The sequence below is a fragment of the Drosophila subpulchrella genome, chromosome 3R (genome assembly GCF_014743375.2).
Source record: "Drosophila subpulchrella strain 33 F10 #4 breed RU33 chromosome 3R, RU_Dsub_v1.1 Primary Assembly, whole genome shotgun sequence".
Taxonomy (NCBI): domain Eukaryota; kingdom Metazoa; phylum Arthropoda; class Insecta; order Diptera; family Drosophilidae; genus Drosophila; species Drosophila subpulchrella.
This window is the reverse complement of record NC_050609.1, coordinates 123,519-140,179: the sequence shown is the minus strand read 5'-3', so window position 1 is coordinate 140,179 and position 16,661 is coordinate 123,519. Positions and strand designations below refer to the sequence as shown.

The 16,661-nt window shown below is 48.4% G+C and overlaps 4 protein-coding genes across 7 annotated transcripts in view; 3 read left to right on the top strand and 1 right to left on the bottom strand.

Moving 5' to 3' along the window:
- The window catches only part of LOC119562916, a 9,431-nt gene extending 7,500 nt beyond the window's left edge, over positions 1-1,931 (bottom strand). Inside the window, exons 1-3 of the mRNA XM_037876064.1 lie at positions 1,802-1,931; positions 763-1,343; positions 507-676 (exon numbers count right to left, since the gene is read on the bottom strand). The gene's annotated coding sequence lies outside the window, so the exon portion shown is untranslated. The remainder of the gene's footprint in view (positions 1-506; positions 677-762; positions 1,344-1,801) is intronic.
- LOC119562914 (intracellular protein transport protein USO1) overlaps positions 1-13,104 on the top strand; it is a 25,225-nt gene extending 12,121 nt beyond the window's left edge. For 3 of the 4 annotated variants that reach the window (XM_037876059.1, XM_037876060.1, XM_037876058.1), the window contains 6 exons: positions 2,670-2,873; positions 2,946-3,047; positions 3,911-4,189; positions 5,484-5,636; positions 6,208-7,920; positions 7,984-9,400. In XM_037876059.1, coding sequence (XP_037731987.1) covers positions 2,670-2,873; positions 2,946-3,047; positions 3,911-4,189; positions 5,484-5,636; positions 6,208-7,920; positions 7,984-9,336 — 3,804 coding nt within the window. In that variant the 3' untranslated portion in view covers positions 9,337-9,400. Of the gene's footprint in view, positions 1-2,669; positions 2,874-2,945; positions 3,048-3,910; positions 4,190-5,483; positions 5,637-6,207; positions 7,921-7,983; positions 9,401-12,967 lie in introns of those variants that run through there. The other variant, XM_037876061.1, reaches the window with a different exon arrangement.
- On the top strand, positions 9,642-10,385 carry LOC119562917. Its single transcript, XM_037876065.1, has one exon. The coding sequence runs from the start codon at positions 9,754-9,756 to the stop codon at positions 10,291-10,293; it is 540 nt and encodes a 179-aa protein (XP_037731993.1). The 5' UTR covers positions 9,642-9,753; the 3' UTR covers positions 10,294-10,385.
- Positions 10,876-16,661, top strand: LOC119562915. The gene is made up of 5 exons (XM_037876062.1): positions 10,876-11,534; positions 12,968-15,675; positions 15,767-15,844; positions 15,910-16,053; positions 16,116-16,661. Exons 1-5 carry the CDS (start codon positions 10,949-10,951, stop codon positions 16,401-16,403), a joined length of 3,804 nt encoding a protein of 1,267 aa, XP_037731990.1. The 5' UTR covers positions 10,876-10,948; the 3' UTR covers positions 16,404-16,661.

The window sequence follows — 16,661 nt, the reverse complement described above, 5'->3', positions numbered from 1 at the left end:
ATAATTCATTAGCGCATATAAACTTTCGCTTTCGCAAGATCAAATCAAAGCAGTGCCTTTGTGCAGACTCAAACCTGAATTACAATGCCAAATGCAAATATAAGACAAAATATATACCTACTAGTTGCTACCTACAGTTGGGGTCAACATAATAGCTCTGAGAATTATGAAATAATATTGGATGTTGGGAAACTGTGGTATAAGAAGCTAAAGTTTCTGTTTAGTCTCATATGATAGGGTAAATAAAAACGGAATGGGTGATTTGAAACTCTTATCTCTCTTGAATGTGTTGAAATTAATAAAATTTTTAAAATTGTTTAATGAAATACTAAATCTCATACCTTTAACCATTACTGGAGAAGGCCTTTTCGAAATGATATAAGAAAATATAATGGTAAAGAAATATTTAAGGAAGTTTGGTTTATTAAGACGATGAGTAAGCAAAGTGGAAAATGTGTTTGATTATAGCCAATGTTCTAGAACGATTCCAAATGCAGGTCACTTACTTCCGGGAAAATCATCTAGAGTACTATTAGATTGACCCCGTCTGTTTGTAAGGCACCGGCGATGCCTTTTGATGGCTGCTGCTACACGTAATCGTCCACGGACCGGGGGAGTCGAACCCGGAACGTCGGATCGTTGCAGTGGCAGTTGCACCGATCGAAGTGAAACCTGTCTGCAGAAAGGAAAATCATTTCACACAATCACAATCACTTGGCCCGCGGCTTGTGCAAACAAACCGACAGCGAGACATAAACACACCCATGTGCATCCGAGTATCTGGGTATCTCTTTATCCAAGTATCTGGGTATCTCCGTTTCTGGGTATCTCCGCATCGTATATGGCTCAGCAGGTTGGGACTGCCGACAGATTTACAAACAATCCATCGAGCGTTTGAAATCGACCCGATGGCGCATCTCCGTCTCGCAACGTCGACGCTGCATTTAGCGCAATCTGCATATGGCATCAATAGAGATAGAGCCATCAAAAAGTCCCCCCGAATGGAATCGGGGGAGGCGAGATGAGTGGTTCGGGGAATGGGTATTGAAACTGGGACTGGTAATGTTGATGGCGGCCACTTGCTTAATCGCCCCGAGCACGTTGATCGAGTTCGTTAACCGGCCGTTATGCAAAAAGTTCTTTTGGAATCGATCCAAGAAATTACCATAACGGTTAGCTCAGTCTGGGTATCGGTCGGCGATCTCGGGCCCCTCTCTCCACGACAGCCGATAATTTCAATCGAAGACGTGCAGGCATGCGACACCAACGCCAGCAGCAATACTTCAGCAAAAGCAACTCCATTTTGGGCCCAGACCCTGGACTCTCATAAACGTATATCTGCACTGAGAGAAAAGAATTATTTTTTAAAAATAAATCATTCACAAATTTTAATTTTAAAAACTAATTCAGTCCCTTAGCATATCAAATGCTGTATTTGAACTCATAAAATTGTTTAAGTATCATGTATACAGTTTCAACATTTTAATTGAAAGTTTGAGGTAAAGCAAGCATAACGCTTTCTATGGTTTTACTGTTCAATGTAAATAGTAACTCCCAATAAAATCATCCATGCAATACCATATATTTGCATGTACATTGTTCAAATATGTACCTCAAAGTTAGAGACATCATAGGATAGCAACTCATTTGAATTTGAAGTGTATTTATTCTCCCCAGCCCAATTAATTATTTTTCCCAGTGCGGTCAGTTGTGAAATTAAGCGATGTACGGTTGGTCATTGCACTGCAAGCACTGGGCTCTCTGGAAACCTTTTGGGTGTACGTACCGTCCATATACATACCTCGTTTCACAATTGATTAATGATTTCTCCTCCGGCCCCAAACACACATGTCCAACGAGGCCCACAAATTAGCATAATGCTGCATTATGCGTATAATAACACTGCTATTATGGGTGTTATATAAAACATGAGATTGACATGAAAGTAAAACATAACTGGGCGTTGCTTGATTGGAAAGTGATTTGGCGTTTCGAACTGGGTTCGGTTTTCGGATTGCTGGTTTTCGAGTTTGAGGCTTCGAGTTAGAGGCTAATTAGCTGACAGGGCAGATGGATGGCATCGTGACCATGAAAATCGTGATGGGACCCGACGATAAAGCGAAACTTTTGAAATGCACATTCAATTGTGCGTGGAGTTTCGTGATTCACGACCAGGATCGACGACTGGTGCCTTGGCCCAGCTAATCGGACAACAAAACGCACCTTTTCCTACCTCGTTTTGATCTTTCGGCCGTGTCATTGAACCCACTTCTTGGCATTTGGGACCCACTGGTACCCATTGTCCGGATCAAAAGCAACCTGTACCTGTCCATAATAATGATTTGGCGCTTTTTTTTTTAGCGAAAAGTGTGTCTGTGGCAAGAAATCAAGTCATAACTGTTAACACACATGTAAAGAGCACACCGCAAAGCGGAGCGTTCTTTTCAGTTCTCAGTGTTCTGGGGGCCCCGGGCCCCCCTCTTTATAAATAGTATACACACGAAGAACAGATAAAAAACAGATTCTTTTGTTAATTGCTTTGTCCATTCTGGGCCAGGTCGCCCGAAGAAAACGTGGGCAAACGCGAGTGATAGAGAGTGGTGGTATAAATGTAACTATGGCACGACATTTTCTAATTTTTCCCCCTGTTTTCCCCATTAAATCCCCAGATAACCCAACTCAAGAACATTGAGCTAATCAACAATACGAAAAATGCACATAAATCAGCGCTCGAGATGCGCACAACAATGAAGAGCAGCCAGCCGAATGGATTGGATGATGCTCCTACTCGCATGAGGGCCCCCGACGAGATGAGGGCCACCACTTGGATGACGACGCTGCTCGGCAGCCATCCGGCAGCAGCCAAGTCGAAGGTGAGTCACGGCTTAGAAATTCGTCGAACTCTGGTATTTATCCAATCCCCCTCTCTCTGTGGTCTTCCCAAGGACCCCAATTCGGACACGGACTCGGCTCTGTCCTCGGCCCCGCCCTCCATCAGCCCGCAGCCGCCCTCCAGCGGATCCGACAGCGGCGTGATTTGGCAGACTGTAAGTACCCGGTCCCCACTAGCAGGTAGACTAGCTAAAAATTTGGAAGATTGCCAATAACACAAAGCCATTTAGGCAGGAGAAGTTAGCTTTAAATCTAATGATTAATGATAGTTCATGGATTGTGATTTATTATATCTAGAAACTCGAAATCAGTACATCTCAGTTAATAGACTTTTGTTTTCCTTTATATTTCGTTGGTATAGGATTATTTTCAAAAGAAATAAGACATCTTAGGTATGGCATAGTAAGGTCGATGTACAGAAGCCATTAGATAGTTTGTCGGAGAATTATTCATGCCATTCTATGATGTTTTTAATTTTCAATTGAAGAAAGAGATTAAGGAATTGAATATAATTTTGTTATTTGATAGTATTTGAGTTTTTCCTTTAAATGTAGACGGTATATGTGTGCTTCTACTTAAAATTAGTAAGTTTTTGAGAATACTTTGACATTTCAAGATGTTCTGAATATGCAAAAAAATGTTTCTTCATCCACTTGATTAACGATATTTAGAATTAAATATAACATTAAATGTACTTTTAATTTATGTTAAATTGACAAAAGCAAGATTTTTAGGTATTAGGTTTTTTTGTCAGACCTTTAAAATAAATAAAATTATCATGCATGTACTATTATATTAAAAAATTTTAAATGATTTGTAATCCAATTAAAAATGTTTCGTAGATTTCCTTGAGAAAGAGAAATAAGAACTAGACAAGCAAACAGGTGGTTGTTAAAATATCTCCGCATGAATAGGTTATTTCCCAGAACCTAAGAGGGTTTTCTGGATGATTTCCCATCGATTTTAGAATTGTTTCCCTTGAGTGGTGACTGAATCCACCCCCATTTCTTACTTGCAGCTGCAGGACCTGGACAAGCTGCAAAAAGAAGCGGAAATGTACCAGAAGGAGAACGAGCGCCTGCAAACGGAGGTGCAGCTGATGAAACAGGAACTAGATGCCGCGGAAAAGGCGGCGATGGCCAGTGGAAAGAAGCAGGCCCACATCGGGGAGCTGATGAAGCGGATCCAGGAGCTCGAGGAGAAGCAGGCCAGCTTCGAGGACGAGGCCAGCGAGCTGAGGGAGCAGAATGAACTCCTCGAGTTTCGCATACTCGAGCTGGAAGATGATAGCGATAAGGTAAGGCAATGGCACCCCGGGTTCGCGAATCACTCGAAAGCCAGTTTGTGAAACCACTCGAGCGAGTGACTCACTTGGCGGTTGTTTATGAATGAAAATGAATTGAGCCATTCATTCGACTGCGCTCAGAGCCAAGTTAGCGCTAGTTGGCCAACTCAGTGTGCTGAAGTCTCTCAGTTTTGTTTGGCATCTAAGCCAGCACGGAAATTGTTTTGGTTTAACGGCAACAACAATCTTTTTATTTTCCAATTGAAATTGTTTCACTGGAGCAGCCACAGTTGGTGGCTTACTCATTAGGCTGTGTTATAAAATATTCAGGAATTGAAATCTGTGGTTACACTTTCCAATTGTCAGCGAGTCTGCACAGAGACTTTATGTCATCTGTGTGTGTCGAACTGTGATCACCGCCTACAATTTTACCACGATTGCTTCTTGGCCATGTAGATGATTTGGCCTAAGAGTTGTTTTAGCCAAATCAGAGGCAAGCGCTTAAAACGCTGCTTATAAGGGTAGTGCCCTAAGTGGACGCCATCTACGAATCTTGTTATACTTATGAGTGTTTTGTCGTTACTCATAGACAACCAAATCCAGCAAAAGGCTTTGTTGGCCCCACACCTTAGTGGTACACCCATTAAGTGGAACGATTGAAGGTATATTGGGTGACCGAGAAAATAAAGGGGTTGTTAAATATTTAAAGTTTGTAAATAACAGAGAAGATCTTCTTTCTGCAGCCTTTTGCATTTGAAACTCCTGTGTTGTAGACGAAATAATCTACAAATAAATGTTAAACAAAGTAAACAAATACATATATTAAATGATTTTCCTAATATATTACATTTTGTGATTATATCAAGTCCAAAAATATTAAAAAATCTATTATACTTAAATATTATATCAAGTCTATAAGTAGTGAAGAGTACATTTCAACAAATTGTTTCTCGTTAGAAACATATCTATTCAGTTTCTTATGAGGTATCTCCAGTTCGATGCCCCCCATCCGTCAATCTCTTCTGCTGTTTTTCAGTTTCGGTACGTTTAATTTCTAGAGCCGAACAGTTTCAGCTGGCAGCCAGCGGCGGTGAAGTCGTTCAGCTTGAAAATCCAATTCGCTCGCCTAATTGCAATAACCAAAAGTAATTATTCGCGCAGCCAGCAAAGTGAAATTAGTCGTAGATCGGTTTGCACATGAGAGTGTGTCAGTGGCGGCAGTGGAGCATTAAGCCAGTGCTAATTTGCCTAAGTAACTGTTAACTAGAAGAACATAATTAATTGCATTATCCTTGATCCGATCCAGATGGAGAGCACTTGCGAGGGCCACTGCCAGAGTCTGCAGGATCTGCTGGAGCAGTCCGCCCAGCAGCTGGAGGATCGGGACAAGCGCTGCCTGCAACAATTGCTGCAGTGCGTCCAGCAACTGGACCTGGATGCCATGGTGCCAGGCGATCAGGTGTGTAAAGCCACTGTATTTATAGATAAACTAAAAAAATTTGATTTTAAATATTTAAATAATAAAGAGGACATACAGTAGGGACTAAATATTGTTTGCTAATAAGTATAAGTTCTAATCTTACACTAAGAAAACTGGAATTACCTAAACTGAATGATTTATTACCTAATAGTTGCCCTTATGTTTTATGAAAGATTTCCTAAAATGAACTCAAGGTAATATATTGACTACATTTTTACTAAAACATAAGGGCAGGGCAACTGTTTTGGGTAATACCAGTTTTTGGGTGTTTTCTGGGTATAGTTTTGTAAAACGAATCCGTATCTAAGATGGCACAAAATGTAACTCATATAAAGATCATACATTTGGAGCCTAGCTAGCCCATTTATGTTTGTCAGTTAATCGTAGACGACTTTACTGCGTGTTTAGCAAACATATACATACAATCCATATATTTATTGATACCCCAGTTATTTCCATTAGCTTCACTCGTTTTAGCCACCCTTATGAAAATTTCGGACTTAGAAATCGCTAAAATTCAAGTTTTGTTTTATTTTTCGCCCAAAAACAGAACCGGACGGAAACCCACCGGAGGCACAACTCAACCCAAAGTCATAGTCAGAGTCACAATCACAATCACAGGATCGTAGCCACTGTTCAGCCGTATAGCAACTGTGCCACGCCCACCGCCCCGCCCACGCCCAGCAAGAGGCACTGCAGCCAGGTGAGCTCTTGGCAGAGCAGCAGCCTCAGCGAGAGCGGAGTGTTCGTGGAGTGCGATCTGCCATCTAGTGGGATTAGCCATACCCACCTGCAGTACTACCAGGAGAGATTGGAGCAGCTGGAGGGCAAGCTCCTAATCTACGAGAGCAGTGGTGACGCCCAGGCGCGGCACTTGGCTCAGAGATTGCAGCGGGAGCTGCAGCTGGAGAAGGATCTCAAGGAGCTAGCCGACCGGGTGGAGCACCTGACCGAACAGAACGCCCAGTTGGAGGAGGCCAAGTGCGAGTTCGAGGAGGCGGAGAACGACACGCGACTCCATCTGCAGCGCAACGAGGTGGAACTGGAGATCCTTCGCCAACGCAACGTGGAGTTGGAGTTCGGCAAGGAGGCACTGGGCGCCAAGTATCAGGATTGCAGGGCAGAGGTGCTCATCCTGCGGGAGGATCTTGCTGCAGCCGAGACCCAGTTGGAGCATCTGCAAGCGGAGAGGAAACAGGCCAGAAAGGAGCTGCAGGATCTGCGGAGATCGCTGCCTTTGCTGCTCATCTGTCGTCTCTTATCGCTGGCCAAAATGGGCAACAATGTCTCCTCCCCAGAGGGCAGTCCGCGTCTCACGTCGGGCTATACTCCCACAGCCCAAGGAAGCCTCAACTCCAGCGCCAAATTGCAAACAGCAGACTTTGGTTTGGGCCAGATGGGATATGCTGATCCCGGCGAGGGTCGTGAGATTGTTTACCTCAAGGAGGAGGTGAAGAGCCTACGCAGCCAACTCAAAGAACTGAATGCCCGGCACTACGAGGCCATGGAGACGGCCGACTCCCACTGGGTGGACCTGGAGCAGCAGTACAAGGAGCGCGAGGAAGCCTACCGAGCCAAGGAGGCCAGCCTCAAGCAGAAGATCACCCAGCTGCAGGACTGCCTGCGGGATGACTCCCGGGCGGCCACCGAGAAGATCCAGCAGCTGGAAGAGGGTGAGCAGGCGCTGAAGACCTGCCTGGTGCGCATGACCAAGGAGCACCGCGACCTGCTCACCGAGAATCAAACGCTGCAGTGCAGCATGGAGAGCGTGATGGCCAAGATGGAGATGGAGGCGGAGCACAAGATGCCCCTCACGGAGGCCCTGGAGACGGAACGTCGAAGGAGCCAGGCCCTGATGGACGACCTGAGCTTCGCCAAAAAGATGCAGCAGAACACCGAGGATCAGTTGAGGCAGGAGACGGATGCACTGCGCACCCAGATCTTTGACATCAAAAAGGAGTACCTGCACATCGAGGTGACCAACAGTGAGCTGAAGGAGGAGGTGGGCACGCTGGAGAACAAGATCCGCCAGATGGAGGGCCAGATGAAGGAGTCGGAGGAGCGGGCGCGCTGCCTGGAGGACGAGCTGCGCACCAAGGACGAGCAGTGCCAGTTGATGGAGCGAAAACTGGGCGTGATGCCCGAGGGCTACAGCCTGGCCGACGAACTCTACGATAGTCCTGCCAAGCGGGCCAAAAAGACCGAGGTGCCGGATCTGCAGACCGCCAGCAAGGGTCTGGGCGTGGCTCTACTCGATCTAGAGGTGGGTTGTTACTATATTCCTTTAAAATGAATCCTTAACCCCTTATCACCATCTCTATAACAGGGTCGCGACTTTGATCTGCCACTCCACAAGGACTTCCAAGCGATCGCCTGCAGCGTGAAGCATCTGGCGGACACCCTCCTCTCGCAGAGTCCGTCCGAGGTGAGTCTACCCAAGAGCAAGCCTGTCAAGTCAGACGATGCCAGCTGGGTCACCGCCCAGGATGGCTCATCCACTAGAATAAGCGGGGCAGGACTGTCGACTGTGACCAGTCTGGAGAGTCAGGGAAATCAAGAAAGTCGGGAGAGTCAAGAAGGTCAGGTTATACAGGAAACTCTAGAAAGTCAGGAAAGTCAAGCCAGTGATCCCACTAGCACTAGTTACCTAAGTGTCCAGGCATCCTCATCCAGGCCACGGGGCTTTAAGGTGGGCAGATCTGTACAAAAATCCAGAAGATCCCAAGGAGGAGCCGATAGCCGGACGAATCTCAAGCAACAAACAACACCTAAGGCCGCAGAGGACCAAGAAAAGAAAATCAGTGAGGTTCCCTCTTCCATGAGGAAGCTTTCTGAGGAGCAAGAACCTGAGCTTCGGCCTGGGAAGAAAAACAAAAAGCGGGCCAAGGATACGAAGGAGGAGCAACCTAACCCCCAACGTCGCCAGCGATCCATGTTACGGCGTTTCCTCTTCAGGAGGATATATCGTGCCCGCATGCGAAGTCGATCTATGGGCTTCCAGCTCCAGCAGAGCCTCTCCTGCAACAGTTTCCACTCGGTGTTGTCGGTTCACACGGCTCACTCCTCCAAATCGGGGGTTTCACTGTACTCCCTGCATGCCGAAGTGGTTAATCTTGATTGGGAATCACTGGCCAGCGTGTCTTTCGTGCAAACAGATGAGCTCAAGTGTCTTGAGGAAGAGGTTCAGGCTACTCCCATTTGCAGTGAACAGGAAGTCCAAGTGCAACCGGAATTGGTGGAGTGCAGCACTCAAGCGGATGTGGGTGTGGAGCAGCGGCTGCTCTTAATGCCTCTGAGAACCAGGTGCTTTGTGGATCTCCTCCAGGGTGCAGTGGACGGGTACTTCGATGTATTCGCCTTCCGAACCCGCCTGCTCCATTTGTGGGAGGATGGGGAAGATTTCCGGGAGAACCTCGAGTTTATGCAGGACATGTGGGCGGAGAAGAATCACCAGGAGTCGCTGGAAAGTTACGAGGGATTCGTGGCGGCTCTCGGCTGTGTCCAGAGTCTGAAGAGTGCTCTCAAGCCTGCCTCCTCGGAGCTCCTGGATCAGATCGAGCAGCGCATCCATGCCCGCCTGGTCCTTTATCACAACCAGAAGATGGAGTCGGAGTTCTGCTGCACCGTCTACATTCCCGTGGAGCGCAGCAACTCTATCTTGTTCAGGGGCCCCAGATGAGTTGTCTCTTGAAATCTCCATTTCGATGTAAATACTCCAAACATAAATGTAAATTACCGAGTGACTGTTCCCTTTTGGTCTTCATGGGGTGTGTTATATGATATATCATTTGATTTAAGATCAGATTAGATTTTATCGGCTTATAAAATGGAGAGCGCTGATTTGGTGTACAAAATGAGTAATCAAATTACTAATTTGGGTACCCATTAGCTGAGGTCCATAATTGCGCTTCGACCTACAAGTCATAAAACAAGAGTTTGTACATCTTAGTGAAAACCAGCTTACTTGTGCGGCCTCGAATGGAAAGCTATATTTTGTAAATCAAGAATGCCTTGAGATTAGTTTCCCTATGCAGAATCATTTGTAATATCGGTAGAACCAGATCGTTTCCAAATTGTGTATTCGTTGAGCATTATAATGGCCAAAAATGACGTGGACGTGGATGTGGACACCTTCCATGACTGCCGGAGCGATGACGAGGAGACTCCGGAGTTGGCAGTGGGCGGTGGCGATGAGGTGATCTGCAAGCAGGCGCCCCGATACGACGATCCCGGCCAGATTCGAACCGTTCTGGAGCGGGCTGCCACTGCCACCCAGCGACTCCTTAGGTGCTACGGAGGCACCGACTGCGTGCCCACTCGACCCTCGATGACCCGCTTCTATCCGGCAACCCTGGAGGTCAGTGCCCGTCTCCACACGGACGACAAGTGTCCCTGTCCCAAGGACAGGCAGTGTAAGCTGATTGGCGACCCGGTGACCCTGAAGCTGCCCATCGAACTGAATCCGGAGAGTGGCCAGGTCAAGGTCAACATCTTCCAGCCGAAGTCGCTGGCAACCTTCTGCGGCTGCAGTGCTCCCGGAAAGCAGAGCAAGTTCAAGAATAGAAGGCCCAGTGTGAGGTGGTGCAGCAGGGAGAACGTCTGCCCAGATTGCCAGGAACCCAGTCAACGCTCGTGAATTCCATAACGTGCAGCCACCTTTTAATGTCCTCAAAGTGATTGATTTTTCTCAAAATTTATTTAGAACTAAATTTAATTATGTTAAGGCAATATGTGTTTTCTTCATTGGTAGTCGTTGGTATTTTCGTGGGGCTCATAGCTTTGAGTCCGTGAATCTGACTTTAAGGGTAGATTTAGGAGAAAATCCCAAACTATCTGTATCTAGACAAAAAGAAGAGAAATAATGGTCAGTATTAGGCAACTAATTATTTACAAAATTAATTAAAATAAAAATTGTAAGGAACGGCAAATTTTTAAATTTGATAGTTAAAGAATTATGGTCGATCGTCTAGAAATCGCGATTCTAAGAGCATAAATTCGGGATATAGCTCAATTACCAGCCAATACAATAAAGGTACACTGAGACAAATTACGAAAAAAGGTATAATATAACTTTACCTAAATGACAAGCTTAATGCATCTGGTGGAATCGACTACAAATATGATAGTTCCGAAATCATAGGAGTTACTTAGTAACCAGTTCGCAACTGTCACTTTTCCCTCCCGTTTGGAGTCAGTATTTTAGACACAATCGAGCAGGCAACACACACTTAAAAATTTAATGTGAGTTCACAGCTTGATTTGGGGAAAACAGTTCTAGCAGTTCGAGCGTCATGGACGAGGAACGCGCCAATCCGCCCGCCGATCCGAGCATCGAGCCCAGTGAATATTCGCATGGTCGCTTCGTGAGCCGGAGCACCATCACCCTGACGCGCGGAATGGACTCGACGAGGCTGCTCTACATGGGCGACAACTTCCAGCAGACGCGCAGCGATCAGGACATTTTCTTCGACTGCCAGGGGCCGGCGGAGGACTCTCCAAAGGAGGGACGTAGTGCCACCAGTCGCTGCAAGCTGGAAGACCCGGCTGCCATTCGGGAGGCCCTGGAACGGGCGGCCAATGCCACGCAGATGCTGCTCAAGAACTTCGACAAGGCTGGGGGTTGGAACCAACCCTGTGCTGTCACCCTGGAACTGACCGCTCGATTGGTGGACCCCAAGAAGGGTCGAGCCGGCTGTCCTCTTCACGGCAAGCCCGTAACTGTTCAGATGCCGCTGGAGTTCAATCCGCAGGGTGGCAAGATGGTCAGCTGCCAGCAGAAGCATCCGCCTGCGACAAGGAATCGCAAGGAGTCCATCTGCCAGTGCCGCTCCCACCAGGCGATGCGACCACCGCCGAGGACGCCCAAGCCCAGCACAGGTAAATCCGCCAGCGAACAGTTTGTCCCGTGTGCATCGCAGCAGCTGACCGAAGGGTCCGCCAGTTCAGCCTACATGGGCAGCTGTGGGGACTCCACCTCGCATTACTACACCCGTTGCACACCGGCCACCTGTGGCCACTGGTACGATCCGGAGGCGCGGGAGGTGATCACCATCTGCTGCCTGCCTGTGCCGGAGCCCGAACCGGAGCCTATTCCTATTCCAGTGCCACTGCCGATTGAGGAGCCCGAGGAGGAGCCGGAGGAGCCTATGCCTCAGCCGGAACACTTGAAGATCTATGCCCCGGAACCAGAGCCAGAGTACCGCAGCACCGAGTCGGAGAATTCCGATGAGATCCTGTCCAGCGAGGAGGAGGAGCAGGTGGCTGTGCCTCCGCCGCCACAGGAACCGCCGCCGGTAGGCAAGCGATACTACCTCGCATTGCCCCAAAACAAGGAGTTCTCCAACTGCTCGCCCTGCCGCTTCGATCCTAGTCCCATCATGGACGAGGACGGCAATGTGTTCTGTCCCGGCAACTGTGGCTGCTGCATGTGTCCGTGGAAGAAGCGCTCCTTCGCCCAAAACCAGGAGCACATCAATGTCAAGGTCTGCCGCTGCGTCCAGCGCGGCACCATCTTCACCAAGTTCGAGGACCGCGAGGTCTGCAGCCAGGCATCCTACTTCGACTTCTGTCCGTGTCGCGAAAAGGCGGAGGCCAAGTTCCTGGAGTTGTACCACGTCGAGATGTGGTCCCGTCCAGATATAACGCGGGGCCGCGAGATCCGACTGACGGAGATCAAGGAACTGCTCGTACCCATAAGCCATCCCTCCGAATAAAATGTGTTTGCCCATCGAATCAAATCGAATCGAATCGAGTTATGTGTGTTCTAGCCGGGGAACCAGTAGCCGAAACGGTTTTCGGCATCGGTTCGGTATCGGTTAAGAGCCCCCATCCCCTCGAGCCTTAACCGCAACAATAACGTAAGCGTTGTAGCTATCCATGATCGAATTTGAAAAAATCCTATAACGTTGTCTATAACTAAAGTAATAACTAAGGTTTTTTGATTCTCAGCTCTTTTTTGTTTAATGCAACTTTTAAATTATTTTCAATTTTCTACATCAGATTACTTGCAATTTATAGATGTAATATTTGTTTTTAGCTATTAAGCTTAAATCTATTTTCTTGATGGGTTAAGATAAAAGATTAACCTTATTTGAGCGGATGAGGCTCTGGGAACGAAATTTATTCGGTATATCGGTTATGATTGAACAGGATTTTATTTGAAGTTGAAGATGTTTATGAACGGATACGGAAAGGATTTATTGGAAACGACTCTTACCATTTTACCTCTTAATTTTCAGTATAAATAAATTTGGATTAGCTTTTAAAACTTTATTTTAATCTTACGGTTCTCTCATTCTTATCATCCCCAGAATGCCCGGCTCTGATGTACATGCAGCATGAGCGACATTCCGACAGCGACCCCAACTCCCGCCACCAACAGACCGACCAATCCTACCTGAAAGACCACTGGAAGCCGTCGAAGACCCCGCAGTCCCAGTTATCCGAGTGCGAGGATCCACATGCCAAGCCCTCGCAGACGGAGGATTCCTTTTTGCGGAAACACCACACGCCCAAGTACCCGGAACCCCAGCCGGAACCGAAGGCCGAATCGAAACCGGATGAAGGACCTACCTGCTCCTGCAAGACCAAGCGGTCCAAGTCTGCCGATCCACCACCGGTCAAGACCCACGTATGTGCGTGCCACAAAGATGCAGTCGTTCCATGTGAAGTGGAGAAGCCCAGTCAGAAGCCATGCTCCGTGAGAACATCGGTGACTGAACAAAGTGCAGGAACCTCGTTCAAAAGTGCTCTAACAGCTTGCACCAAGGATCTCCTTGATCCCTGCACTTGTGGCTCAAATCCACCTTACTGGGCGGGTCAAAGCAACCTGGTTTCGGGACCATCCCACAGTAGGGCTCCCTGCCATTCGAATGTTACCGAAACCTCCTTTAAGAGCGACTTCACCTTCTCTCCCCTGCTGGAACCGGGCAAACCAAAGGGAAGGCACTCCCGATCCAAGAGTCTGGCCAGTCTTCCCGAAAGATCTAGTCGGCCCAACCAGAGCGGCGTTACTTGGTTGTCCGCTTTAAAAGATCCAGAAACCGAGGGTTGCCCCGCCCAGAAGGAGGAACGACCTCCGTGTACCTGCAATGCCACCCAGACCCACCAGGATTCGTCAATGGCTTTCCTTCCACCGAGCCATCCCAACTACCGCAGCATGACTTCCAGATCGAATGCTTCCAATGCGAGAAACCCGTGCAGTCAGCCCTCCTTTGGAGTGGACGATGAGACCTCGGCTACAACGAGATCCCGGTCGATTGTGGGCAAGATCACCTGTCTGTGCGGTTCAGAGCAGCAGCCCACCAAGGACTTTGTGGCCAATCTGGCCCATCAGGATTGCACAGAGTGTGAAGGAGAGCGCAGCATTCCGCCATGTCCCTCCACAAGGATACAACATCCATCAGGATTCTCCCAGTTCAAGAATTGCCAGTCAGCTCCATGCCAACCCAGTGCCTCTACTCGTTCGAGAAAAGTTAGCCTCAAGGACCACAGTGGAGAGTTCTGTGACTGTGATGAGTCTGATGGGTCCTCCGACTTGTCCGATCCCATCCAGACCAGCCTCCACACCCACCGAAGTCTCTCGGGCGGCAGCTGTCTGTGCAATTACGACGAACCTCCTGGCCAGGATCCCGCCCAGTCGACGTGTGTGAGCAAGGAGTGCCAGTGCTATCTGAAGAACGATCTGGCAGAGATGCAGAGTGCCCAGGAGGGCACGGGTTTCCAGACACCCGAAGATCTCTGCGGAAACAAGAGCATGGCCTGTTGCACGCGCAAGCAGCGCATCCTCCAGTTGATGGAGAAGCTCACCACTACCGGGTGCGATTGTGGGGAGTCCCGCTCCTGCCTGGTCCAACAGCTGTTCCGCGAAATGACGCTATTGCTGAGATCGGAAAGGGAGGATGCAGTTGCTCCGGCAGATGAGCCAAGGCCCCCCTGCCTGACCTTCGATGAGTGCTGTGCGAAGCAACATGACCGCACTGGTGAGGAGGAAGCCGGCGAGAGGCCCATGTCCAAAAGGCAGGTCCGACGAGTAGAGTGCTTCCATCAGCTGGAGGAGTACCTCCGCAAGTGCTACTTGCCGCCGGGAGAGCCGGAGGTCCCAGAGACTGATATCTATGCCTTCGAACTGGACCCGGACTTTCCACCTGATGTAGAGCCCCAAAAACCTCCAGTGGAGAAGGCAACATGCCAGCCTTGCTCGGAGAAGTTCTATGACCTGGGAAATTCTTTAACCTGCTCACGTGATGGCCTAGATGGCGATGTTTTCCGTGACTGTGAGGAGGAAGAAGAAGAGAATCATAAATGCGACTGTAACGGAGAGAATCAACCAATGGGAGAGCCAGATCTTTGCCAATCCCTCAAAGCCTTTATCAACAAGGAAGTGCAAGAAATTCTAGAGGAAGAGACCCAAAAGGAAGGCAACGACCTGGAACCAAAAACACCCAGCATCATACTCAAGGAAATCTGTGAGGGACCCACGAACCCTGTGCCCCCTGTAAGGGAGGAGAAACCCGAGCAGGTTGAGTGTCCTTTTGCCGGCATGGTGTCCTGTCCTCCGTGGATCAAAGAGGAGACGGACTGGGCGGCCTATCCTTACAATGTAGAGCCCTGTGCGGAGAAGGACACGGTTGTGCCAAGGGGTCCGCGTACTGGTCTACTGCCCGAAGGACCTCTGCCACCCAATGTGCGAAATCTCTGCGAGCAGCTCCTTCGAAAGGCCCTCAAGGACTGTGGTCTATGTGGTGGCACTCCTCTGCACTCGTGCGAGGATGAAGAGTGCATAGAATGCCCGCCCGAATGCGAACAATGCCCGGAAGAGTGCCCGGAAGACTGCCCGGAGGAGTGCCAACCGGAATGCCCCGGGGATGGCCCCGAAGAATGTGAGGAGGAGTGCCGGGCGGAGGCACCTGAACAGGGATGCCTCTGCTGCCACTGTCGCGCCCTCATCTGCGACGAAGAGTGCAAGACGGTTTCCAAAACCCTCCGCTCGGCCATGTGTGATCCACTCTGCGAAATGGTAAGTTAAACCACAGATATGATAGATATTATCATACTTAAGCAGTCTTAGGTAACTCTAATCTTAATATAATTCCATTCTCTTTTTGCAGAAATACTTTATAGACTCGATGATCATAGATATGCATGCCATGGACTGTGTGCTGGGCAACAAGCAGGCGAAGCCTAAGGTAGGTGACCCATTGGTAGTACCTATTCCATATAGTGTAAAAAATCTCTTTCGTATATTCCCCAGGACGTTAGGGCAAATGATGCAACCAATAGGACAGGACCGGGGGAAAGTTTCCCGGCTACGATTACGTGTGTTACCAGTTTGGGATGCACCGCTCTCTATGTCAGATGGAAAGTGGAAGACTGCCGCGCTATAGCAGGATTCGAGGTGGCTAATAAGTCAAACTAATCTAAAGATATATTTTATAAGCCCCCTTCCTGTTTTTTCAGATTTACGTGGATGGGCATTTGACCAATAGATTCTACAGTTTTCGTCACGAGGCGGGTGTAATAACCAATGTGAATGTGACCAATCCCCACCAGATTGTGCTGCGTGCCCAGGCGGTGGGTCAGGAGTTCCCCGGCGAGGGTAGGGGCAAAGGCCCGGAATGCGGCTGCCAGACGGTGGCGGTTGCCAATCCGGAAATGATGGCCGGAGCTGAGAGGCCGTGGACGCCCAGTGTCTTCTACTACGATCCCAACCAATTGCCGCCGTCGGGAGGCGGTCAAAAGTGCTAGTCAAGAATCATATATCGAATATCGTCGGATATCAATATCACCGTTATCGGAACAAAGGAGCATAACGCTCCCTCACCTTTTAGCTTGTACATATAGCATATTTATATGTAGTGTTTGTTAAGAGTTGTTTTTTCTGAAGGATACCAAGCGAAATTATCTGTACGTAGTGCTTTACATAGTGCCTTAAATCGTAATACTAGATTTTAAGCAGAGATCAATGCATTGTAAAGGAATTGAAAGCAGATTAATCCATTCAGA